Source organism: Ochotona princeps, chromosome 19 (genome assembly GCF_030435755.1).
Source record: "Ochotona princeps isolate mOchPri1 chromosome 19, mOchPri1.hap1, whole genome shotgun sequence".
In the NCBI taxonomy this organism is placed as follows: domain Eukaryota; kingdom Metazoa; phylum Chordata; class Mammalia; order Lagomorpha; family Ochotonidae; genus Ochotona; species Ochotona princeps.
Window position 1 is genome coordinate 14,586,292 of NC_080850.1, and position 22,125 is coordinate 14,608,416.

At 37.7% G+C, this 22,125-nt stretch overlaps 1 protein-coding gene across 3 annotated transcripts in view; it reads left to right on the forward strand.

Moving 5' to 3' along the window:
• The window catches only part of GABRB2 (gamma-aminobutyric acid type A receptor subunit beta2), a 204,734-nt gene that overhangs the window by 177,803 nt on the left and 4,806 nt on the right, over positions 1 to 22,125 (forward strand). For 2 of the 3 annotated variants that reach the window (XM_058677376.1, XM_058677375.1), the window contains exon 9: positions 985 to 1,229. In XM_058677376.1, the coding sequence (XP_058533359.1) occupies positions 985 to 1,229 (245 nt within the window). Of the gene's footprint in view, positions 1 to 984; positions 1,230 to 5,770; positions 5,885 to 22,125 lie in introns of all 3 variants that reach the window. The other variant, XM_058677377.1, reaches the window with a different exon arrangement.

Genomic DNA, 22,125 nt, shown 5'->3' on the forward strand with positions numbered 1-22,125 from the left:
AAATGCATAATTGGAATTGTAAAATCTTAGAAACTTTTTGGTGTAGCATAAATAGAGCAAAAGGCAACAAATTAAGAATGTTGGGAAATTATCCCTGGTGTTACTTCTTTTATGCCCAATGTTTTTAGTCTTATAACCCCACAGGAATAGAGTAAGTTACATTTCAAGAACCTTTTTTATTATTAACTACAAAAAGTGAATTTATTATCTTGTATGCAATCTTTATTACTTTATGTTCCTACTATTCCTTTGATTTTGCTAAATTGTTAACCAATTCACTATGAAACTTTTAATTCAGTTATGTCCTTTAAAAGGTAATTCATTTATTCATTCAATACATATTTGTGGAAAATACACTCAATAAATATTTGTCCAGTGCTTCTGGACCCTGGAAATACACAAATCCCCATGTGGAAATTATATTCTAACAAAAAAAGATAGCAATCAGTTTAATATGCATGCAAATGACATAACAGTGTAAGAGTATCAAGGGAAATAAAGAAGTAAGAGGGCTTGGGTATGCTGGGGATTGCAGTTTAGAATGATCAGGACAGACCTCACTCAGAGATTGGCATTGGTACCAAATCTTAAAGCAGCTTAGGAGCCACTTTGCTCTCGGTGTGACATTAGACCGGACTGTTGCAAAGGCCTGAGGAAGGAAGAGCCAAGTATGTCAGTAGAAGGCTACAGAGACCAATGTAGAGTTCATGGGCATGAATAAATATATTGTTGGAGAGGAGATGAAGAGAACACCAATAAGTTCTTAGCTCATGGTGAAAACCCTGCTTTTGTTTTGTTTGACATGGAATATCATTGAGGAGAGATTTTGGTATTAAAGCGGTCACTTAGGCTATGTGCTAAATTCAGATGGCATGGCTCAAGGAGAGAGGAAGGGAGAAGAAATGCTTCACCCACTCAAATCCCTTGGCATGTTATAATCCTTCCATATTGTTATTATTATTATTATTATTATTATTTTTTTAGGAATCACAACTGTCCTCACAATGACCACAATCAACACTCACCTTCGGGAAACTCTCCCTAAGATCCCGTATGTGAAGGCTATCGACATGTACCTGATGGGGTGCTTCGTCTTTGTTTTCATGGCTCTTCTGGAATATGCTTTGGTCAATTACATCTTCTTCGGGAGGGGACCCCAACGGCAAAAGAAGGCAGCTGAGAAGGCTGCTAATGCCAATAATGAAAAGATGCGCCTGGATGTCAGCAAGGTACGTTCTGAGGACACACCTCCCTTGCTTCTTAGACTCATAGAAGTGTTTGTGAGTGAAGACTTTCGTCTGACCAATGAGGAAAGGCAGGCCAGGGAAAGGGAATGGATCATTTCTTCCATTTCATGTGGATTGTTCTCCTAAAGTAGTTGAGGCACAATTGGATTCTAAACTTGTAACACAACACTTAGGCACTCTTTCCACTAACAGTAGACCTGCCTAAACCATAATCACCTAAGGAACACCTTTAGGATGGTGTTCACAGGACAGTGTAATGTCTGCTGCAGTTGAGTTTATATTTATTTAAATGTGCTCACTTTATTTAAACTGAGAAAAGGCAGCCTAATATCACTCATCAGTGTATTATTTGCTGAAAGATAACCTTAGATTTAATAAAGAAGTAGAAACTACATTATTAAGTTCTAACTTACTAGATGAAAAATGTGGGCATAAGATTTGAATTCTAATGATGTAAAGGAAAAATTAGCAAGAATAGAGATGTGTTAAAGACTCACCAGAAGAAACTGAAGCTTTACCCTTGAAGTAAGCAGAAGGATAGAGAAACATGGCAGGATACTAGAAATGATTTATATGTGTATACATCACTCACCACTTAAGCATATGGATTTGTGAAGCTACCATCTTCTTTACATCAGATATAGCTAAACAGCGGTCATCTCTGTTTTCTCAGCCCCTGTTTTGCAGTGTTGAGTGTTGAGTCTAATGACCCAGAGAAAATTTAAAAAAATATGAAAGCATGAGTCTCTTCCACAGAAATTGATTTGCCTGCATAAGGCATTTCTGAATGCAGTAGTCTTCAGAAATCCACCATGTTATACTGCTTTGTAACCAAGTTAAGGCTTCTGACAGAAGTCCCAATGGAGCTTTCTCTTTATACCCAAATATAACTTCAGCTGGCTTCCTATTACAGAAAATTCCATGCTAAACAGAATATGTATTGATACATTGATACATTGTCTACATTTTAATTCTTTGAAATAGAAAAGTCTAGCTTTAAAATCTGCCCGAAATAGCGTTTATGAAGTGCAGTGTGTGATCCAATAAATAATTGGTAGTGATGGCTTTATGAAGGCAGAGATAATTTTCAGCTGTTTGGGATTGTTAACCATAGCAATAATTATTTTTTTATTGGTGCTTCAATTTATTATTATTAAATGTACTATTTTTATTGGTGCTTCAGTTTAATTCTAACATTAACACATAAATAATCTCTCCTGTTGAGATTTATTTGTAGAAAACCCTGTGGAAGCTTCTGAGTCCAGATGTTTTCTACTGTCCTTCATTCTGATGCTTAATTTGGGATTATTTCGTAATCAGGGGCACTTATTTCTCAGAATACATTTCTAATCACATCAATTTTAAGTAAGACCTTGAAAGCCCAATATACTATGGGGCCTAGCTTACTGTAAATTTTATTATTTAGTTCCCAGAATCTCACTTATAGGAATCTACAGATAGATTACAAGTTACTAGTATGAGACTCCCAACCTTTCAAATTATAGATTGCTTTTATAAACCAATTTTATGATTTCTCTGGTTTTGTATACTGAGTAAAGGAAAGAATAAATAAATAAAACCATTTGAGGGTTGCAGTTTAAAATTGCCTAATTTGAGGCTTAATAACATCTGATCTCTTCATTTTCATCTACTTTATTTTTTCATACCAGTTTACGCTTAAATGATAAACGTAAGACCTGGACCATAGAGGATTTATAAAAACTGAAATGATAGAACTTGAAATATATCTAATTTCAGTATACTGAGAGAGAAAGTTTCATTGGGAAGGTGTCCTATTCTTCGAGCTGAAGTAGTCCACAATTCAGGTGATAGAATAGGAGAAGACAGAAAAGATAATTAGAGATATTCTAGTGAAGGCATTTTCAAAATAAAAGCAGTTTTGTCTCTCAGAGGATTTTGGTAACATCTGGACATAAATTTCGTTGTCAGAGGCTGCAATTGGTGTCCAGTGTATTAAGACCTACAGTGTCACTTAAGGGTCTGTTGTGCGCAAGGTAGCTCCCCAGCAGCAAGAAATTGTTCACCCTGTCGAGTCCAATTCCATGAATTCAAACATGAGAATCCCAGACCCGGGAAAGCATGTTTGTGTTTTTAATACTGTCTGACAGAAGTGTGTTCTCCGTTTTGGTTGATTGGTACACACAACAGTCAAGATGTAGGGTATTGTGGTCTATAACAATGAATCTGCACAAATACTTTGGAATGAGTAAGGCTCAGTATTTCCTATGTCCTTTTGTGACAATGTGACAGGCTGAATAAACTCTCGGGCTGTCAATTTCTTCATCTGTAAAATGGGAGTCATGTAAAGTCCCTGTGAAGATTATCACAATATGTGAAGAGAGTAACACAGTCCTCAATGCATACTGAAAAGTAATGGTAACTACATGAAGTGAGAACATATTATAGCTGTTAAGTATCACAGACATTATTAACTTTTAACTAAAATGTATGGTTCACAGATGGTTTGGTAGTGCTTGCTAGTGTGTTGTACACAGGCCTGCATGAGTATTAACTCATCTTTAAGAGACAGGAATGTTTTTACATCCGAAGTCTTAAAGTCAAATCAAGGAAATAATGTTTTAGTGGATATTTTCTTAAAATCTAGAGCAAGCCAGCTACTTCAAATTTCATCAGCCCTTTCTCAGGATAGAATACCTATAGGCACATTGATTAGATTAAAACAATGAGGTGATGATATGACATGCCAAACCCCATGGTTTACTTTAAAACCCAGCTTTTCAAAAACCCACCGTGGGTTTTGATTGAGCAGTGATTTCTTTTGTGTCAGCATCATGAGTAATGCTACTATTTCCTATGAAAAGTGTCCCTTTCCAACTATAATTGTGAAGCTATTTTTCTTTCAAAGATGGAGCACGGATAATCAGCTAAGTATTGTTGGATGCCCTGGAAAAATCAGTTGCTAGAAGAGGAGTTAGAATTTTTCACCTTCATGTGTTTCTTTTCTAGGGATGGAAGCATTATGTCAGATTATTTAATGTGATTTTTAAGCTTGACCTTAGTTCAGGGAGGGTTGAAAATGGAAAGCCTACCAAGGATTCAACAATAACTCCACATTTTAAAAATCTTCTTGTGTGTCAATTCATTTTACATTTTTGTTTGATGAGTTTACAGCTCCTTACACAATTTTGTCCTGTTATTTTATTGGCGTAAGAACTATTAAAGAAATTTCAGTTGTTAAGATTGGGGAGCAAAGGCAACAACATTTTGGAATTTCCTGTCTTTATCTAGTGGATATCTCACTGTGTTAGCAAAAAAAAAAAGTAAAGTGAGAGGGTGACACTGATTGCATGCTAGTCCTTATATAGTGTTCATATCAGTTGATTTCACCTGCAAAATGTCCCACCTTTATGCACATGAAAGACCATGAAAAAAAATGTCATTTTTAGAGTTGTCTTCATGTGACAAATATAGTTTCAAAATACTAAAATTTGGGGTTTTTTACTTTTAAAAGAGATTTATTTAATTAGTTTGAAGGAGTTATAAAGGTTATACAGAAAGAAGGAGAGAGAGATCTTCTTTCAGCTCACTCACTAACCACATGGCCACAGTGGCCAGAGTTGGGTGAAGCCAGGAGGCAGGAGACTCACCTAGGTCTTCTACAAGATAGGCAATGGTCCAAACACTTGGCCATCCTCAGCTGTTTTTCCAAGGCCATTATCAGGAAGTAGGATTGGAAACAAAGAAGCTAGGGTTTGAACCAGCAACCATTTGGGAAATGCCAAATGCTAAGATTTTAAAAAGTGGGTTGTACACTAAGACTACTGAATGATGCCCCAAAGTGTCCCCTGGAATAGTTAAGAGAACATCATCTCTGTTGTGTTGGCAGTAATGTTCTTCCTGTTATCCAGTATATTCTTTTATTTGTGTATGTGTATGCATTAGTTTCCTAGTAAATTTGCTTTGGTTTGATTATATTTATTGTTTGTGCTCATGCCTTCAAGTTTTAAACTCTTATTTCCTTTCAACTTGATTTTGTTTCCTTGTTTATTTTTCTGCTAATTACAAAATGCATGCATATGGGAAAATCTAGCTATACTTAGGTTTTCATTACTTTGGTTATTGCAAATTTGAAGTACTTCTAATATTTTCATTGTGTTGAGAAACCAGTGACTAGCAGTTTCCCAAGTGCAACTTCGCCAGAGATCTCAATTTGAAAGTGTCCTTTGTTGTACAATCATGGTTGTTGTGACTCTAAAAGTGTTGCCAGTGTTCAGGATGCCTTTTTACCTCTTTAATGTAAAACCTTTGTGATCTTTTAAATCTATTTCTGCTACTTGGAGTTTGTTTTTGGTTTTTTGTTTGTTCATTTTGTTTTATTTTTGGTAAAGAATAGATTTGTAACATAGCAGTTCACTACCATTCCAAATCTGATGCTTTCTAAATACCAATAGAGTTTATCTATATCAAATTTAGTTTAAGCATCAGTTCTGGTATAGTGGCACCAGTTAACTTATTAGTACATTCTCTACTTTGTCTTCCAGATTTTTTATAAAGATATTAAACAAAATGGGACCCAATATCGATCCCTGTGGGACCCTACTGGAAACCTCTCCCCAACTAGACGGACTACCAGTTACGATTTCTCTCTGTATACGGTTAGATAGCCAGCTTTTAATACATTTATTTGTATTTATGTGAGATCCAATTTGTTTAGCTGTTCTCTTTGAAATAATGTGTGGAAGCTGCAGATAATTCTGGAAGTCGTGTCTTCATAGACTTTGGGATAAGTTAAATGCTTTCATGAGACCCTAGGGGTGGTGTTTTTTGTATTGTGGTTTTGGTTTTGGTTTTGGTTTGGTTTGGCTTGGCGTGGTTTGGCTTTTTTTTTTTTTCTTGCTTTTTTTTATTTTTTTTAAGATAACCACAGTGAACCTAAGCGTCAGAAATCACTGCTGTGCTGGAGTAAGAAATCCAGTGCACTGCACTGTAAGGAAAGAATTGTCATTATGTACTATGGCATTGGTCAGTTTGGTTGGGGTGGTAGTTTTTTGTTTGTTTTATTTTGGTTTGATTAGTGGGTATGGAAGACATAAAATGTGTATTCTGTTGGTTGATTCAGGATTAGCAAGATTCTGTTTTCTGTCCTGGATCATTAATTGTGCCTAACAAGATTACACTTGCATCAAGTCCCTGTTTCCATATTATTATTTACTTTACAAATAAGCATTTTCTCTGTACTGAACATTGTTACATTGGTAAAGAAAATATAATCGAGCTTATTCCTTGTCAAACTCTTGAGTTGAATGAATTCCGAAGAATAGCTCTTTTTGGCTTCTACTTAGTTTACTTTCTGATTCTTCATGTTTACAATCGTAACTGGTAAATTATCATTTACAGTCACCCTCCAGATTTTAGCAGGAGGATAATTGTCACCATTCTGCTTGATATATTACTTGTCCAACTCAGATTTCTTTTTACTTTTTGATGAGGAAGTGCATGATATACAGTGCCTATGAATCTTCCCTGTGAGGACTTGATGCCAGATAAGGCTCCAGTGTGGTGTCTTCTCATTTCATGTGCTTCCTTACTTTCATTGTTCTCACTCCAGATCCCTTGATACCCATTATTACTGTGTATAGAGTGGGGGGGGGGGGGCAGATATGAATAATATATTAAATTGTTAGTTTACTTTGGTATTTTATTATTTTTTGACTTCACAGCTTCTTTAATGGCAAATGAGTGGGATAAATGGTAATAGAGTTCACTAAATGAGTTTTTTGAAACTTTAGTAACCACTTTTTTAGTCCCAATCCCCTAGACATTCCAGAAGCTACTACTATGTCTGTACTCCCAGGCTCAGGCTATCTTTTTTGTGTGGTTGCTGCTGTTCTTTGCTTCCTTCAAATGGCTTTTGATTTTACTGGACAGTATTCTGGGTAGGGTGTTTATCATGTAGAAGAAAATCTGAATGAAATTTGGAATTTGCATTTATGGTGGATGTTGCTGCAGAATGCTGATGTCAAAAACCCAAGCCAAAGCTCGCTGTATGATTAGTGTCTTGATGGTGACAGTCATATGATGTCCAGATATCCTCAAAGCAGAAAGAAATGAATTGACCTCTTTGATGCATGAAATTGTTCAGCTGATGGATTAGAAGAGTTAGTACTGTCTGATTCTGTGATTTGGAGCCTGATTTGTCAAAAAAAATTCTTATATTTCATAAAGTGATGTATTGTGAAATATGTAATTTTAACATAGTTTTATTTCCTGCCAGAATATATTTTTATTCTGTCCTTTGACTCCTCCTTTAAGTTTCTAGTGTATGAAATAGAACTTATTAGACTTAGTATCCAAAACTTCAAATAACAATCATTTTATTAAACTGGAAACCTATGACAATGTCAACATGCCAGAGTATATGACAATCATTGAGGCAGTGGGAAGGTAGGTGCACATTGGAGCCAGAATGACCTGTGTTTATATTTAGGCATTATCTTTGTAAGGTTTAAGGTGTGTGACACTGGATATGGTTAACCTTTAAACCCTCTGAATTCCTCAATTGAAAATACAATTTTTCTGCCTCGTTGTGGTGCTATATTGAATGGCAGTGGTGAAAATGAAAATCCTTGTCATCTAATACAAGAATAGCTACACCAGCTAGATTTTCCATTCTGTTAGCCTAGAATATCTCTTTTTATCCTCTCATTTTCACTTCCCACTGATCTTTGTCAGTGAGATGCGTCTCCTGTAGGCAACAGATAGCTCTGGCTGCTAGTGGAGCCCTAACTGCAGCTTGCTGCCTGCCACTGGGTTATCTGGGCACTGCAACGTTGCTCCATTTTCTCTGCCACTTCTTCATGTCCAGGAGTCTCTGGATGCCCCTCTGCTGTTGGCCTGTCCTCTCCTTTCTGCTAGAATCTGCCCTCTCTACTCCACTCTGGCTATTGATTCTCCATCAGTTTAAACGTGTCCTTACCCTATACCACCATCTTGCTTTCTGCCCAAGTTCTGGGCCACTAACTTCACCCTGGTGCAGTACCAGCTCTTCTTGCTTTGTTGGAGTGAACCAGTGTCAGTCTCTTTCTATCAACCTTTCACATTAAAACAAACACACAGAGAAAAAACTTTAAAAACATTTTTCAAAAGTAGACTCTACTGAAAATATTATAGCTCAAAATTTTCATGAGAAAACTGAGGAATCTATATTTTACCCCTTGTATTTTTGTGGTATATACTAAATCATGGAGGTCATAAGATTGTTATGGTAGAAGAATCAATCACTAATCAGACAATGTATGAGAATCTTGTTTAACATATCAGAAAAAGACTAAATGAAATATTTGTAATGTGGCTAACACTTGAGCATATAATAGCTCACCCACCAACTCACCTAACAAAAAGAATATGATTGTAAGACTGAATTAAAAACTAACACCGGCCCTGGCACAGTGGCCTAGCAGCTGAAGTCCTCACCTTGAATGTGCCAGGATCCCATATGGGCGCCGGTTCTAATCCCAGCAGCCCTGCTTCCCATCCAGCTCCCTGCTTGTGGCCTGGGAAAGCAGTCGAGGACAACCCAGAGCCTTGAGACCCTGCACCCTTGTGAAAGACTTGAAAGAGCTCCTGGCTCTTGGCTTCAGATGGGTGCAGCTCCGGCCATCGCAGTTACTTGAGGAGTGAATCATTGGACAGAAGATCTTCTTCTGTCTCTTCTCTCTCTCTCTGCAACAAAAATAAATAAATCTTTCAAAAAAAAAAAGCTAACACCAACAATATTGTCAGAGCTGCTTATATTACAGGAAAAATATGCTAAGTCAAGTCACAGGCAAAAGCAAGAAGCAATTCCAAATCTAAAGAAAACTAATAGTTGTTATTGCTATCTTAAGATCAATCCAAGATAAAAGAATGAAGATCCACTTGGGACAGTTGATATCTCCTCGTAGGATTACTGCTTTGAGTCTTGACTACTTTGCTTCCTACTAGTAAACAGCCTGGAAGGCATTCAGTGATGATGCAGGGACTTTATGTCCGTGCCATAAACATGGGAGACCCAGACTGCATGCTGGAATCTGGCTTGCCTTGGTCCAGCCATGGCGGTAGAGGGCATTTGTCGAGTGAACCAGCAGTGTCTCTCCCTTTCATTCTCTTTCTCTGTGCCTTTCAAATAAGATGACAAATTAAAAAATCAATAAACATGTTTATTGGTTGCATAAATTCTTTTATCTGCAACTCATATCAAACATAAAATATTAATTAAATTGAGCATTCAGAAGATAAAATAATATTACACAATTATCAGGAATGTGGTTAAAATTCATAGCAGTGGTAAAACTATAATTTCCAATATGTGTCTACCAAGTAGTTTTTAAATGTGAAGATAATAAATATTGCAAGAACTAAGAAAAAGAATAGCAAATTATGTACAAGTAGTAGAAGAAAATAAACAAGATCAATTAGAGATAAAGAAATTACAAAATCTAAAAAAAATCCTACAAATAAAGCACAATGAATAATCAAAGGGTTTCTCCTTTTAAATGTTCAAGTAAAATAAAAAAATAATTCATTAATGGAAAGCTTATTCAAAAAAAAGCAGGGAGACAATATGGATACAGCTAAGCATAATTTTAAAAATAACTACAATATAGAAAAGAAAAACTGAAAGAGATCTGTTTAAAGGTCTGAGAAAATAACAGATGAAAAAATGACATCATCAGAAAATATAAATTATAGGCCTGCACTGTGGTGCTGTGGGTCAAGCTGCTGCTTACAATGATAGTGTCGTCTGTCAGAGAACTGTTCCACTCCTGCATGCTCTGCTTGCAGGCTAGCTCCCTGCCAATATATTTGGTAAGGCAGCAGATCTTCAAAATACCTGAACATCCCCTCCCCAGTGAGTATCTGGTTCCTGGAATCCACTTAGCCCAGGCCCACCAATTTCAGGCGTTTGGAATCTCTCTCTGTCTCTCAGTTGTTCAAGTAAAAACAAATAATGTATTAGCAAAATTGATTGTAAGAGAACCAAAAAGCAAAGAACAGAATGATTACCAAACATTGAACTAAGGAAACTGTTACAGAAATGTGACTCCCACTTTGAAAGAGCATCTGGCCAAGAATTCTTCAACAGTAAATTCAGCCAAATATTATGAAACAAATTCTTTTGGTGGTGCTTAAATTTTGGCAAATTAAAGCAAAAAGATTTAAAAAATCTTTCAAATGATTTAAAAAGCCATTTAGCATATTAAGGTACTAGAAGTCTATTTCCAAAAAAAAAAAAAAAAAAAAAAAAAAAACCCACAATGAGGGCTATAGATCAATTGCACTAATAAATGGGAAAGGAAAAAAAAAAAATCCTGAAACAAATTTACCAGTTGAATATTAAAAGATAGAACAAAGGCATAGCATTTCAAATTAAAGTTATTTGTCATATACTTAAATGTGCAAATATATTTGTATGATAGCAATAGATGCCAAAAGCCTAATTATTAAAAATACAGAATCCATTTTTGGTTATAGATTTTAAATCCTTCAATAAGTTGAAAAGCAATGAATGTCTCCGTGCCTTGGGTCTGCCTATTTCTCTGATCTACATTTCTAACCAAAGCTGCTCTTGTCCAAGGTAGGAACAAAATCTGAAGATAGACGCATAGTAACAGAAACAATAAAACTGGATGTCCCCTCCCCCCCGCCATTAGCACCACCACATAACAATTATTAGCAATTTCCATTACCTGAGAGATGATAAAGGTCATTTAAAAGAGAGGAGACATAATGGCCTTTTCAATCAAAGTGATACAGTTTTATTTAAGCAAAGTCTAAGGGATGGGGCTCTGGCATGGCAGCACCTGCAACTCTGGCATCCTGTATGGGTGCTAGTTTGGATCCATGCTGCCCTGCTTTTAATCTAATCCCCTGCTTATTCCTGGGATGGAATCAGAAGATAACCCAAGTACTTGGACCCCAAAACCCAAATGCAAGACAAGAGGGAGGCTGCTAGCTCCTGGCTTCTACCTGGTCCAGTTCCAGTCTTTGTGGCCATTTGGGGGGTGAACGAATAGATGGAAGACTTTTTCTGTCTCTCTGTCTTGGTCTGTCTCTCTCTGTAAATCTGCCTATCAAGCAAATTAAATAATTTTTTTTAAACCAACTAGGTAAAACTTTTAATAATAACATAAGACAGAACATCTCCCAGTACTTTCCCATATGAAGACTATAAAAATTAATAAAAAACCCCAAGGAAAGAAACAGAAGACTGCTTTTACCACGTAAATTTCTGGTGAAAGAAAAACTTATATTAAAAAATGTTTTAAAAAATAAGTTTATATTTTAAAGGAAATCAGTTCTTGTTCAATTAAATTGATTTCAGGGTAATCTCAATCCATGTCAATTGTCTTTATTTTGGGTTCACTTGAAAAAAAATACAAACTATTAGGGAAAAAAACTTTTAATGAATTATAAAACAATAGTAATAAATAAAATATAGCACTGAATTGTGCCATCTCACTAAAAGAAACAGGCAATAGGAGCATAGTATAATTAAGCTCTTGTTAAAGGTGTCTTTTCATACCATTGCGAATATATGATTTATTTAATATGCGGTAGGAGCAACTATTTTTAATCTAAGTGTACCATATACACATATTCAGTCAGTATTCTCCCCCAAATGATTGTGTAAAGAAGTCAAAGCTGTGGTTTTTTTCACAAAGTCAAGAAATCATGTCTCTTTTTAAGATTTATTTTATTTTTACCGGAAAGTCAGTTATACAGAGAGGAGGAGAGACAGAGAGGAAGATCTTCTGTCGGTTGATTCACTCCCCAAGTGGCCACAATGGCCAGAGTTGTGCTGATCCAAAGCCAGGAGCCCGGAGATTCTTCTGGATCTCCCTGCGGGTACAGGGTCCCAAGGTTTTGGGCTATCCTCTACTCTTTCCCAGGCCACGAGCAGGGAGCTAGATGGATAATAGGACCACTCGGACATGAACTGGCACCCTTATGGGTGGGATCCCTGTACGTGCAATGCGAGGACTTTAGTTGCTAGGCTACCTTCCGGGACCAAGAAATCCTATGTAATAAATGTTTTTGCTAACCATGATGCAGAATCCAGAAAATAGCTTTTATAACCTTTGCTTTTATAACCTTTGCTTTTATAACCTTTTGGTTCTCTTCCTAATGTGTTTGAATCAAGTGATTACTTTTATTTGCTTAATAAGCCATTTACATGCTGTTTGAGTTGGCTTCCCTGCAGTTGCGTTATTATGGTTCTTGTCCATTTTTTAAGGAAAATGTAGAAAGTCTATAGAGTGAAATATAATTCTGAACTGGTTATAATTAAAACTATTATGGACTCAATCCATGTCATAAAAATAACTCATCAAAAGAGATAGATTTTTTTTTTAAAGATTTATTTTTATTACAAAGTCAGATATACTGAGAGGAGGAGAGATAGAGAGGAAGTGGAGCTGCCGGGATCAGAACCAGCGGCCACATGGGATCAAGGCGAGGACCTTAGCCACCAGGCCACGCCGCCAAGCCCAAAAGAGATAGATTTTTAACACAGGATAAATTAGAACTTGACTTAAATGATTTGTGATGCACAAAGTAGTGAATAACTGAGGAGCCAGGCATATTAGATTTTTATAACACTGCTTTGTGATAAAATATTGTTTTCTATATAATTCCTTTGATGCCTCATTTAATTATCTCAGTAACTGCAGGATGCATTAACAGTGTGTCTAAGCCCTGCTTGATAGAAGAGAACATGGAAACAAGCACCAAAGAAATCACTAATGAAACCAACTCTGTGCCATCGCCCTTGTACCTTCTTGTCCCTGCTCTTCCTTGGCCTGCAGGTCCTTTTTAAGTCTGATTCCATGAATCTGGTCATCTCCTACCATGCAAGCATGAAAATCATACTTAGCTCTTTCAATTTTAAGCTCACTTCTTTTCAATTATTTTTTTTTCCTAGCTAAAATGCATATCACAGTCAGTTAGATGTGGTAAGCATATTTATGCTGTCAGAATACCCAGGTCACTACTAAGCAAAATTTAGCAAGGCACAATAAAAGTTTTTATGTAGCACTGTGACTTTTCAACACTTCCAATAATGCATTGCCCTTTTGAGTTTTTTAAAGGAAAAATGTGTGAGGATTTTCAAGTTTAAGAACAAAAGGATTCACCTTCTGAAAGTCTTAAGGCTAGCAGGAGGCTTCCCTATTCTATAGCATTTTTTTCTTCATTCATTTATAAACACTTGTGTATGTCAGTACATTGATGGTGTATTTTACAGTTGGTAAACTTTCAGAGCCTGAGAAATGTGGTAGCCATTCTGGTACTCTAAAAGAAATTTTAAAAGAGAAAACGCTGGAAAGATTATGAGCTGGTTATTGGCAAAAGAAACCTATTCCATGTACAGCTTTGGGAGTCAGGGGCTGGTATTAAATTTTTATTAACCATCATTCAATTAATATTAGATTTTGTTTAAGCAAATACAGACCTGCAACAAGCACCTCCATGCGTTCCTAAAGAAATGAGGAATGTTAATGGCCTCTGCTGAGAGTCAGTTTGCAGGGTTGCCTGATGCTTGTTTAATTTTGGCAAAGGACCCTCAGGGATACATAATGAAAATGAACCCTGACATAGTTTGGAAAACTCCCTCAGCAGCGAACAAGCTGTCTCCCCTCTCCACAGATCTGCTGGCTTCCACTGCAGGAAATTTCTGGAAATCGGGCTCTCTTCAAGGGCAGTGTAGCAAGCTTTCTTGTTTGCTAGGTACAACCTTACTGCAGTTCTCCTGAGATCAGGGTTAGGCTTTTATGAATCCTGACGCCGAGAGGCAAGCCTGCCCCCAGCGGCCTCTCTGAGGTACACAGCAGCCCTGAATATCACAAAGCAAGACCACTGTGCTAGCCTTCCAGGTCTGTGGTTTAGCTGCTGGGAAGGATGGCTCCTAAAGCTAGGGCCTTGGGCTACATTCCTGTGAGAGCCATACTTTGCTCCCCTTAGGGCAGCCAATTCAGGGTAAGTTAAGCTTTCCCCAGGAAGCCTAGAAATTTGAATTCACATGCTGATAACGAAAACATGGCAGACCCACCTGATTTAAGCAAAACTTGTGGATTTGGAATCGGAGGCAGCCCTGTGTTCAAGCTGTTCTCTTTAGTTACCTGAGCGTAAGAAAACTTTCTGTTTCCTCATTTGTAAAATGGGTCTCACAATTCCACAATGAAAAACAAAGCTGTTTTAAGGATTTCATGAAGAAGTACATGGAAGTTGATAACTATAAAATCTGTACCAGGAAGGGTACCACGTGACAAGATTACCTTTTCCCATTGCTTAAGATTTGTGTCTGAATTCAGCAGCGTTATTTCTTTGAGTTGTAAGGATTAGTCCCTTGTATTGTTTTCAATAGAACAAGGATCCGAATGGATGGGACACAATACAAACATTATCTTGTTACTGAATTTCAGGGAAGGGAAATGTTACCTACAGGTGATTGTTCGGGGAAAGGAAGTTCCATCTCAAACAAGGAGGGAGGAGGACAGGAAGGGCATAGACGGAGCTGCCAAGTTCAGCCAGGATATGGGGGTCTACCACAAGGTAAAGGCAGCTGAACCCAGAAAAGGGGCTCACAGAAAAGGAGTAACAAGCCCAGGGTCACACAGTAAGGAGGTAAATAACAATGACTGAACACTAGGCTGTACCCCAGCTCTCCAGTACAACCTCTCCATTGCATAGCACTGCCTTCAGTTCTAGACTTGATGATAGATCATAATTGGGCCATCAGCATTCCTACTGCAATGCTTGCCTTATCCCAGCCACGTGGCTCTGGGATAGATTGGTGCTCAAGTAACCATCTTGATCCCACAGAAAAGGACCTAGCCCTGTGTGTACCTATTATGTATCACAGAGCAAGTTGTTTCCCATGTCTCAACTATTAATTACATCTTGTAAGTGATAACATTTAGCAACAACTGACATCAAGCCACAATCTGGTCAAAATCTGTACTCCGTTTATCTCTTGCCACCCACTGACTGCCAAAAATAGCATTTTGTTGGAAGTTCCCCTCACAATCATCAGTGTGCTGAAAAGGTACAGTGTATTCTCCCACGAATGGTTTATTAAGTCTAAATTTTGGCTCATTTACATTCTAGAAAACCCCCAAATGATCTAATGTTCACAGTATTTTTAAGCTTGCTGACTTGGTTGGGTCTCTCGGTGCTCAGCAGTCTGTTTACATTGGGTCTAAAGCTGAGGTCCGCAGAGAAGCAACGCAGAGACCCGCAGCTGGCTAGCAGCAAGCCTGAGATCCTAGACCACATTGGTGCATTTGTTTGAGATTTCCACCATGTGACTCAGAGTCTAGCAAAGATTTTATCCCTTAGTAAAGGATCAAATTGTCAGCTGGGCTTGCTATTCTTTTCTTGTCTTCTTAAACTCATAATTTTCTTCATTTCCTAACTCAGTGTGCAGCCTGTGCTTCGTAAAGTGTGGCAACTTTCACTGTCTGCTGTCACCTTCAGATCACAGATCCCAGGGTCATTTAGTGTTAGAAGGGAACAGAGAGATTGTTTGACAAGGCTGTGTCAGATCAACAGCAATTCTAACAAGAGAGTTGGGGAATGAGGGTGGATGGTGCATTTGACAGTACGCGCTGGGGTAATTCACCGTGTAATTGGCCAGATGCACAGAAGCCATCAGACCACAGGCACACAGGGGATGCCTAGCTGAGGAGGATCCCACAGCTCCTGCTGCAGCCCTGCTTCTCCCAGAGGGCTTAGCTGGCACCTTGGCTGTGATTAGTTCAGTCTCTGAACGAAGAGCACAATTTGCCCTGGAGAGGGTGGAGATCTACTCAAGGCTCTTTGGGAAAGGTCTTTCTTTTGTGAAAATGTATGATTCTACAGTCATTGACTTTAAGAACTTTAAGGGACCTCAGATATGTAGTCCAGTGCGTCTCAGTTGAATGCATAGAAACAACTGAGAAATTTTCACAAGAACAGATTGCCTTATTCAGCAGGTCTAGGAAAACACCTCTGTTTGTGTATTTCTAACAGACTTCCCAGGGATGTCCACTAAGAAGCAAGGGGTTGCACCTTGGGAGCAGACCGAACAATCCAGTAGGTCGGCCTTAAGGACAAACACTGGAGACTTCATAGCCATCCCTGGCACCAGCTGGCTAATCAGCAGTGGCTGCTACAGGCTTCTGTGGTCACATCACCTCAAAAGCCCCTCTCGGTGTATGGACAGAAACCCAGGAATTGCATTGAATCAGTGTCACAGAAGCAAGAGCTTGAGAGAGGTTAAAAAAAAAAAAAACCCACATTCGTAGGAGTTTCCCATTTTCATCACAGATTTCATGTGAAGCCATTGCAGAATATACCTTAAGTAGCTTTCCTGTAATTTGCAGAACCAATTAGAGTTAAGAAACTGGGAGACTCAGCTTTGCTCGACCTCTAAAAAGCTCTGCAACATCTGTAAAAGAATTTCTCTGTGCTTTCATTTTCTCGTCGGTGAGCTGAGGAAGTCTGCTTTTTTTCACAGTGGGAAAAGATATGACAGCACCAAGTGTATGTTTTTACGTCAGTTGAAGCACTTATTAAAATTGCTGTAATATAGCATAAGCTCTCTTCACATGATTATCCTTTTTAGAAGTATATAGGCTCACTAAAGCCCTAGGTTATATATTATCTGAAATTACTAGAGATGGTGATTTTGAACTCTTATTAATAAATCTGTTTTTGTTTTTACCACATTGAATGCATCTCGCCTGTGAACGTATGCATGAGGCACAGGGTATTGGCAGGGCAGGGACAAGGGCATGGGACAAACCAGTGACATTTGCTAATGTTATATGTTTTGAGATTAGATGGCTGCCAGTAGTGGCAAGATTCCATGTTTGCTCACTTATGTCCAGAGATGGAGATTCAACAAACTTTCCTTTGCCTGGGATTTCAGGTTCACTCCTGGATTACCAGGAACATGGAGAGGCAATATCTAATATTGCTATAGTAGAAGACACAGATTCAACCAGAACATTCATTCTAAGGAGTTGGAAAAATTATGAAGAATTATATATAGTGTGTGTATACACACACACACACACATTCACTCCCAATTGTAATTTAAAGTTGCCAATTATGATAGCATGTTAGCTTCTGTTACCACCATAATTATATGTCAGACACAATAATAACCTACTTAAATGGCTTAAAGCAACTTTTCAAATAACATAACTTTATTTTAAAGATGAGGAAACTGAAGTTCAACTAAGCTATGGAGCTTGCCCAACGTAATGCAGCTAATCAGCACAGAAGATAGAATTCCAAGCTGATTCAGAAGCTCATGTATTCAAGATTTAATTAACTATAAGAATGTTCTTACTAGATTGGACTTCAGAATGCTACTACACAAAGACCATATACAAAATGTAATTTCACACCGTAATTATCATCATAATAAAATCTCTTTATAGATGCATTAATTTGAAAGCGAACAGATTTTCTCCTATAACTACATGAAGCCAGAGTTAGCTCTGAAAACTTAGATTTGCTGATGGGTGCAAGTCTTTCCCTTCTCCATCTTTGCTCCTGTTGACAGATAATAAAATGTAACATCTTATATTACCTCTTGCTTCTGCCTGCTTGTAAGGATAAATAACCAAACATAGTCCCCAAACTAAGCATCAGAAAAAAACACTATTCAGTATCTGTCTTCGGGCAAATAATGATATGTTAACTTCAGACACATCCCTTACAGGTGGAAAGTACTGGAGAGGGTGGGAAGCTTCCTGCCACGGGATCACAGCAGGCAGATGTTTGTCTATTTGGATGCGTTTACTTGTTTTGTAACGAGATTGGAGTCCATTTCAAAACATGCAAACAAGAGAAAAGCATGACTTTCCCAATGATCTGAGAAGATAAAGTGACAGTTTGCAGTGATGGCCTGCCAGTAAACCTGGAAAGTTGACCTGATTGCTGTCCAGATGTATTAGCCACTGTCATGGAACATAGAAGGATATAAAGGGAAGGAGACCATGGCTGACAGCCACATCTATCCCCTCTTAGAGATGTACACTGACCTCATCCTTGACAATGCCTCTGAGTTCCAGGGGAGAGTGTAGCTCCTTTCCCACTAAAAAGTGTCTATTCCTTGCCCCCTTCTTCTAGTGCACATTCAAAATCATTGACTGCAATATTCCAGACCTTGCAGAAAGGAACGAAAACAAATGTCTTCTCTAATATTATGTAAAAATGGATTGGGAAATTGCAATTTACTAGATAGATGGCAGCACAAAAATCTTTTGCAAATCATCACCCAAAAAACCAGGAGCTGGATAAAACAGCTAATGGGAAAGATCAGTCGTCTCTCTCCAGTTTGTGAGTTAAGTCAATAAAGCCAGATGAAAATTGAACCAGAGAAATTATTCACCACACTCAGAGTTCTCAGGTGTTAACACTTCTTTGAATTTCCAGGATTGGATAGGCACACACAATATGTACTGTCTGAAACTTGTCCAAACATAGAGTGTAGGGATGAGGGCTATTCCCCATAAAAACCTAGCTCCATTCCCTGCTTCCTGAGGATTTCTGATAACAGAAGCTGCCTTTTCATAAAAAGTCCGTTAAATTTTTATTTATAATACATATATTTCCCTTCATTGTTTCAGAGGCTTTTAAATTGATCCCAATTTCTTTTCTTTTCTTGTTCAAAGAAAAGGACTCTCTGCCTTCAACTTTAATTGAAATTAGGAGCTTCTATTTTATTAGGAACTAGCCAGAAAGAATTCTGCCAGACTCCTAAAGCTGTATATTCATCTTGCATTTTAATTATGCACTAATAATGTTAAATGCAGCAATGTAGATGTACTTTTCACCCCCTCCTGGTTTACCAGTTTTTTTCCTATCTCAGTCCAAATTTTTTGTAATAATCAAATCAGAGATCTGTGCTTCATAAATCATTACTAATGACTTACATACAAATTAATTGTTATGTGAAAGGGAACATTTGCATAAAAAATAAATTTGTTGATGTGAATAAAAGAAGTTCAAGACATGAAGGCGTAAAAAATTAGAAATGATACTTAAGACTGTTCAGAGGAGAACAACACTGATGAATTTGTCCTGATGAATTTCCCCTACATAATAGGGGAAAAATATTTCTAGTACTAGATTTGCACAGTGTCCCAGCAGATTTTTTGCTAGGACCAATTTTCCTTATCCATCATTCCTATATTATGCCACATATTTAAAAACGGCAACTGGTTAATGTAGCTTAAAAGGAATGGGAAGACAGTTTTTCAGTTAAATCTAAAAGGAACTTAGCACTGGAACCTGTAGGCTGAGCTCTTCAATGTTATTTTGACCACCATAATTATGTTTGAGTTTTTCAGTGCAAATGCCCTTCAGGCCAACCTCTGATTCAGGCTGCCAGTTTCAACGTAGGACCATCGCTGTTACAACTGCTTTGCGTTTTTGTATGATCTGCCTCATCGGGTGTGAATGTGTGATTCCAGACTTAATCTAATCCTTTTTTTTTTTTTGTGCTATACTGTTATTTTTTATTATTATTAATTATTTTGCATTATGTGACGGTTTCATAGGCTCTTAGAATCCCCTCCCCCCTCCCCACGCCCCTCCCCCCTAATCTAATCCTTTTTAAAAAGGTTTGCTTTGAACACATACTTGGTACTAACTGTAGTGTTCAACATTAGTCACCCAGAGCAACAAAATGCAGTCCCCTGCCCAAATGTCACACTTCAGGAAAAAAAACATGGATTCGATGAACATACTGCAAGAGGATTGGCCCTGGGAAGCAGTTATCAAAGACTTTACTAGGTCCACCCAGGTTTTCTGGATGAAGAATATAGAGGCACAGATTATAATCAGGATTAGAATGTTTGTTTTTTTCAGAGGTCAGTGTCCTTTGTTGTTGTGTCCCTGGGATGGGGACCCAATCTGAGATAGTCAGATGTTGAAGCATCAGTTCCTTTGGAGGCTCTTGCTTGCTGAAAGTTTTTCTCTGCTACTTCTCAATTAGTTTGAACTTTCTTGAAATCCTTATGTTTTAAAGTACTTTGGAAAGAAAAATCTCACTTTTCTCTTTCTGGTCCTCATGTATACTTCTCTCCTCTTCTCAAACCACCATTGCCACTTGAAATAGCTTGTTCCTCACCAAAATCATTTTGCTGTACCTGCTTTATCATACGGGTATTTTTCTTGTCAGTTCCAGAATGTTTTTACTTTGAGTTGACTTTAGGACCATTAAGATCATTCATAAAGAAGAAATTATGTGATTTCTTACTATAGAATCAGTTTACTAAGGAAAATCTAGTACTACTTCCAACAACTATGTGAAATTACTCATGAGAGTTTTAAAATTGAAAACCACATCAACTAGGCAGTCCCAGCCTTACAGCCACTAGTATCTATAGTTATTTCTTCATTCTATGCTGAAAGTAATTAGGAAGAAGAGCACAGACTTTGATTTTGTAAATATAAAGTATTTTCAACTAACTGGGGTAGTACTAATGCCGTCTTTGCCAGCTGCTTGTAAGATTTCATACGTTTCGCAGCAGCCTAATAGAAACAAAAAAAGACGGAGCACCAACAATCTCAATCCTTCCTGCTGACTTTTCAAACCTATAACCCGTGTGAAGCCCTGTAGGTGTTCCAGCTGTATTCCTCTCAACCCCCGTATTTACTTTTTAGTTATGAATTCTGAACATTGGTTGCTATTTACCCACTGTCTTTACTGTAGGTGTTTGAAGGGTCAAAGGTATTGGCCTTTCCTTGCTCTTCTGGATTCCCCATCTTATATTCTGCTGGTGTGAACTTTCTCAGAATCCCGAGTGCCTGCTGGGTAGTTTCAGAGTGTTTTTCCTTTGGAAAGAGGGCTTTGGGTATTCCCAGCTGATTAACATCATTGCCTTAGTATTTCAAGTCATTCAGGTCACAGTGTCATTTCATCGAAGATAAAACAAAATCTTCTACCCACACAATTGGAAATTGTACCATTTGGATTTCTTGATTTCTTTTTCAGTTTCTTACTCTTCCTGAGCTGGGATCTAAAATAGTTCCTTTCTCCTTTCACTATGTAAGAATGTAATATTTGTTAGGTCAAGAAGATAATTTGTGTAAAGCTATATCACCATGGAATATGGCAAAGACATTTCTCCAGAGTGTATTACATACAGAGAGAAAGGTACAAGACAGGAAGCAGAAAGCCTCAAGTCTGTCAGAAGTAACTGGTTATTACATAAAATAATGCCAACTCTTTGATGTTCATTGCAGTGTTTTCTTAAGGTCAGTGGAGCTTGGTTTACTAAGTATGTTTTATTTCCCCGTGTTGTTTCAAAAATTTTGGCATGGAGATAAGAAGCATGAGAATGAAACTTCTTAACCTAGATTTAATGCAAATTCATCAGCATTAGCACCATCACAAAGGCCAGTGTGGGAAAAGCCTCCTGGAGAAGCCTGCTTTCTAAGTGTTAAACAGCTGACATAATAGGTGTGCAAACTGCCATCATTCATAAGAATCATTTGTCAGCACTTGAATCTTGGGTAATAAGCATATAACTAGGTAAAGTGTAATTTAAACAAAAGTTTGTTTCAGATAAGAAACAGGAGAGTTTATTATGCTGTTCTGCTTAATAGTAAAGAAGTCTTTGTCAGTCATAGAAATGTAAGTTACAGTTTAAGACTGGGAAGTGAGCCATGTAGACCACTGGACCAATGCAAGGCCTATAGCACACTTGTTTCCAAAGACCTCCTGGGAATTCTGCTGCAGGCTTCCGTTTGGGATCTGCTGAAATACACCCACGACCCACTACTTGAATTAGACTTCCCTGTTGATTTTAAGACAGCCTGAAGCAGCATGGAGTATTGTTCACTTAGATAATCATCA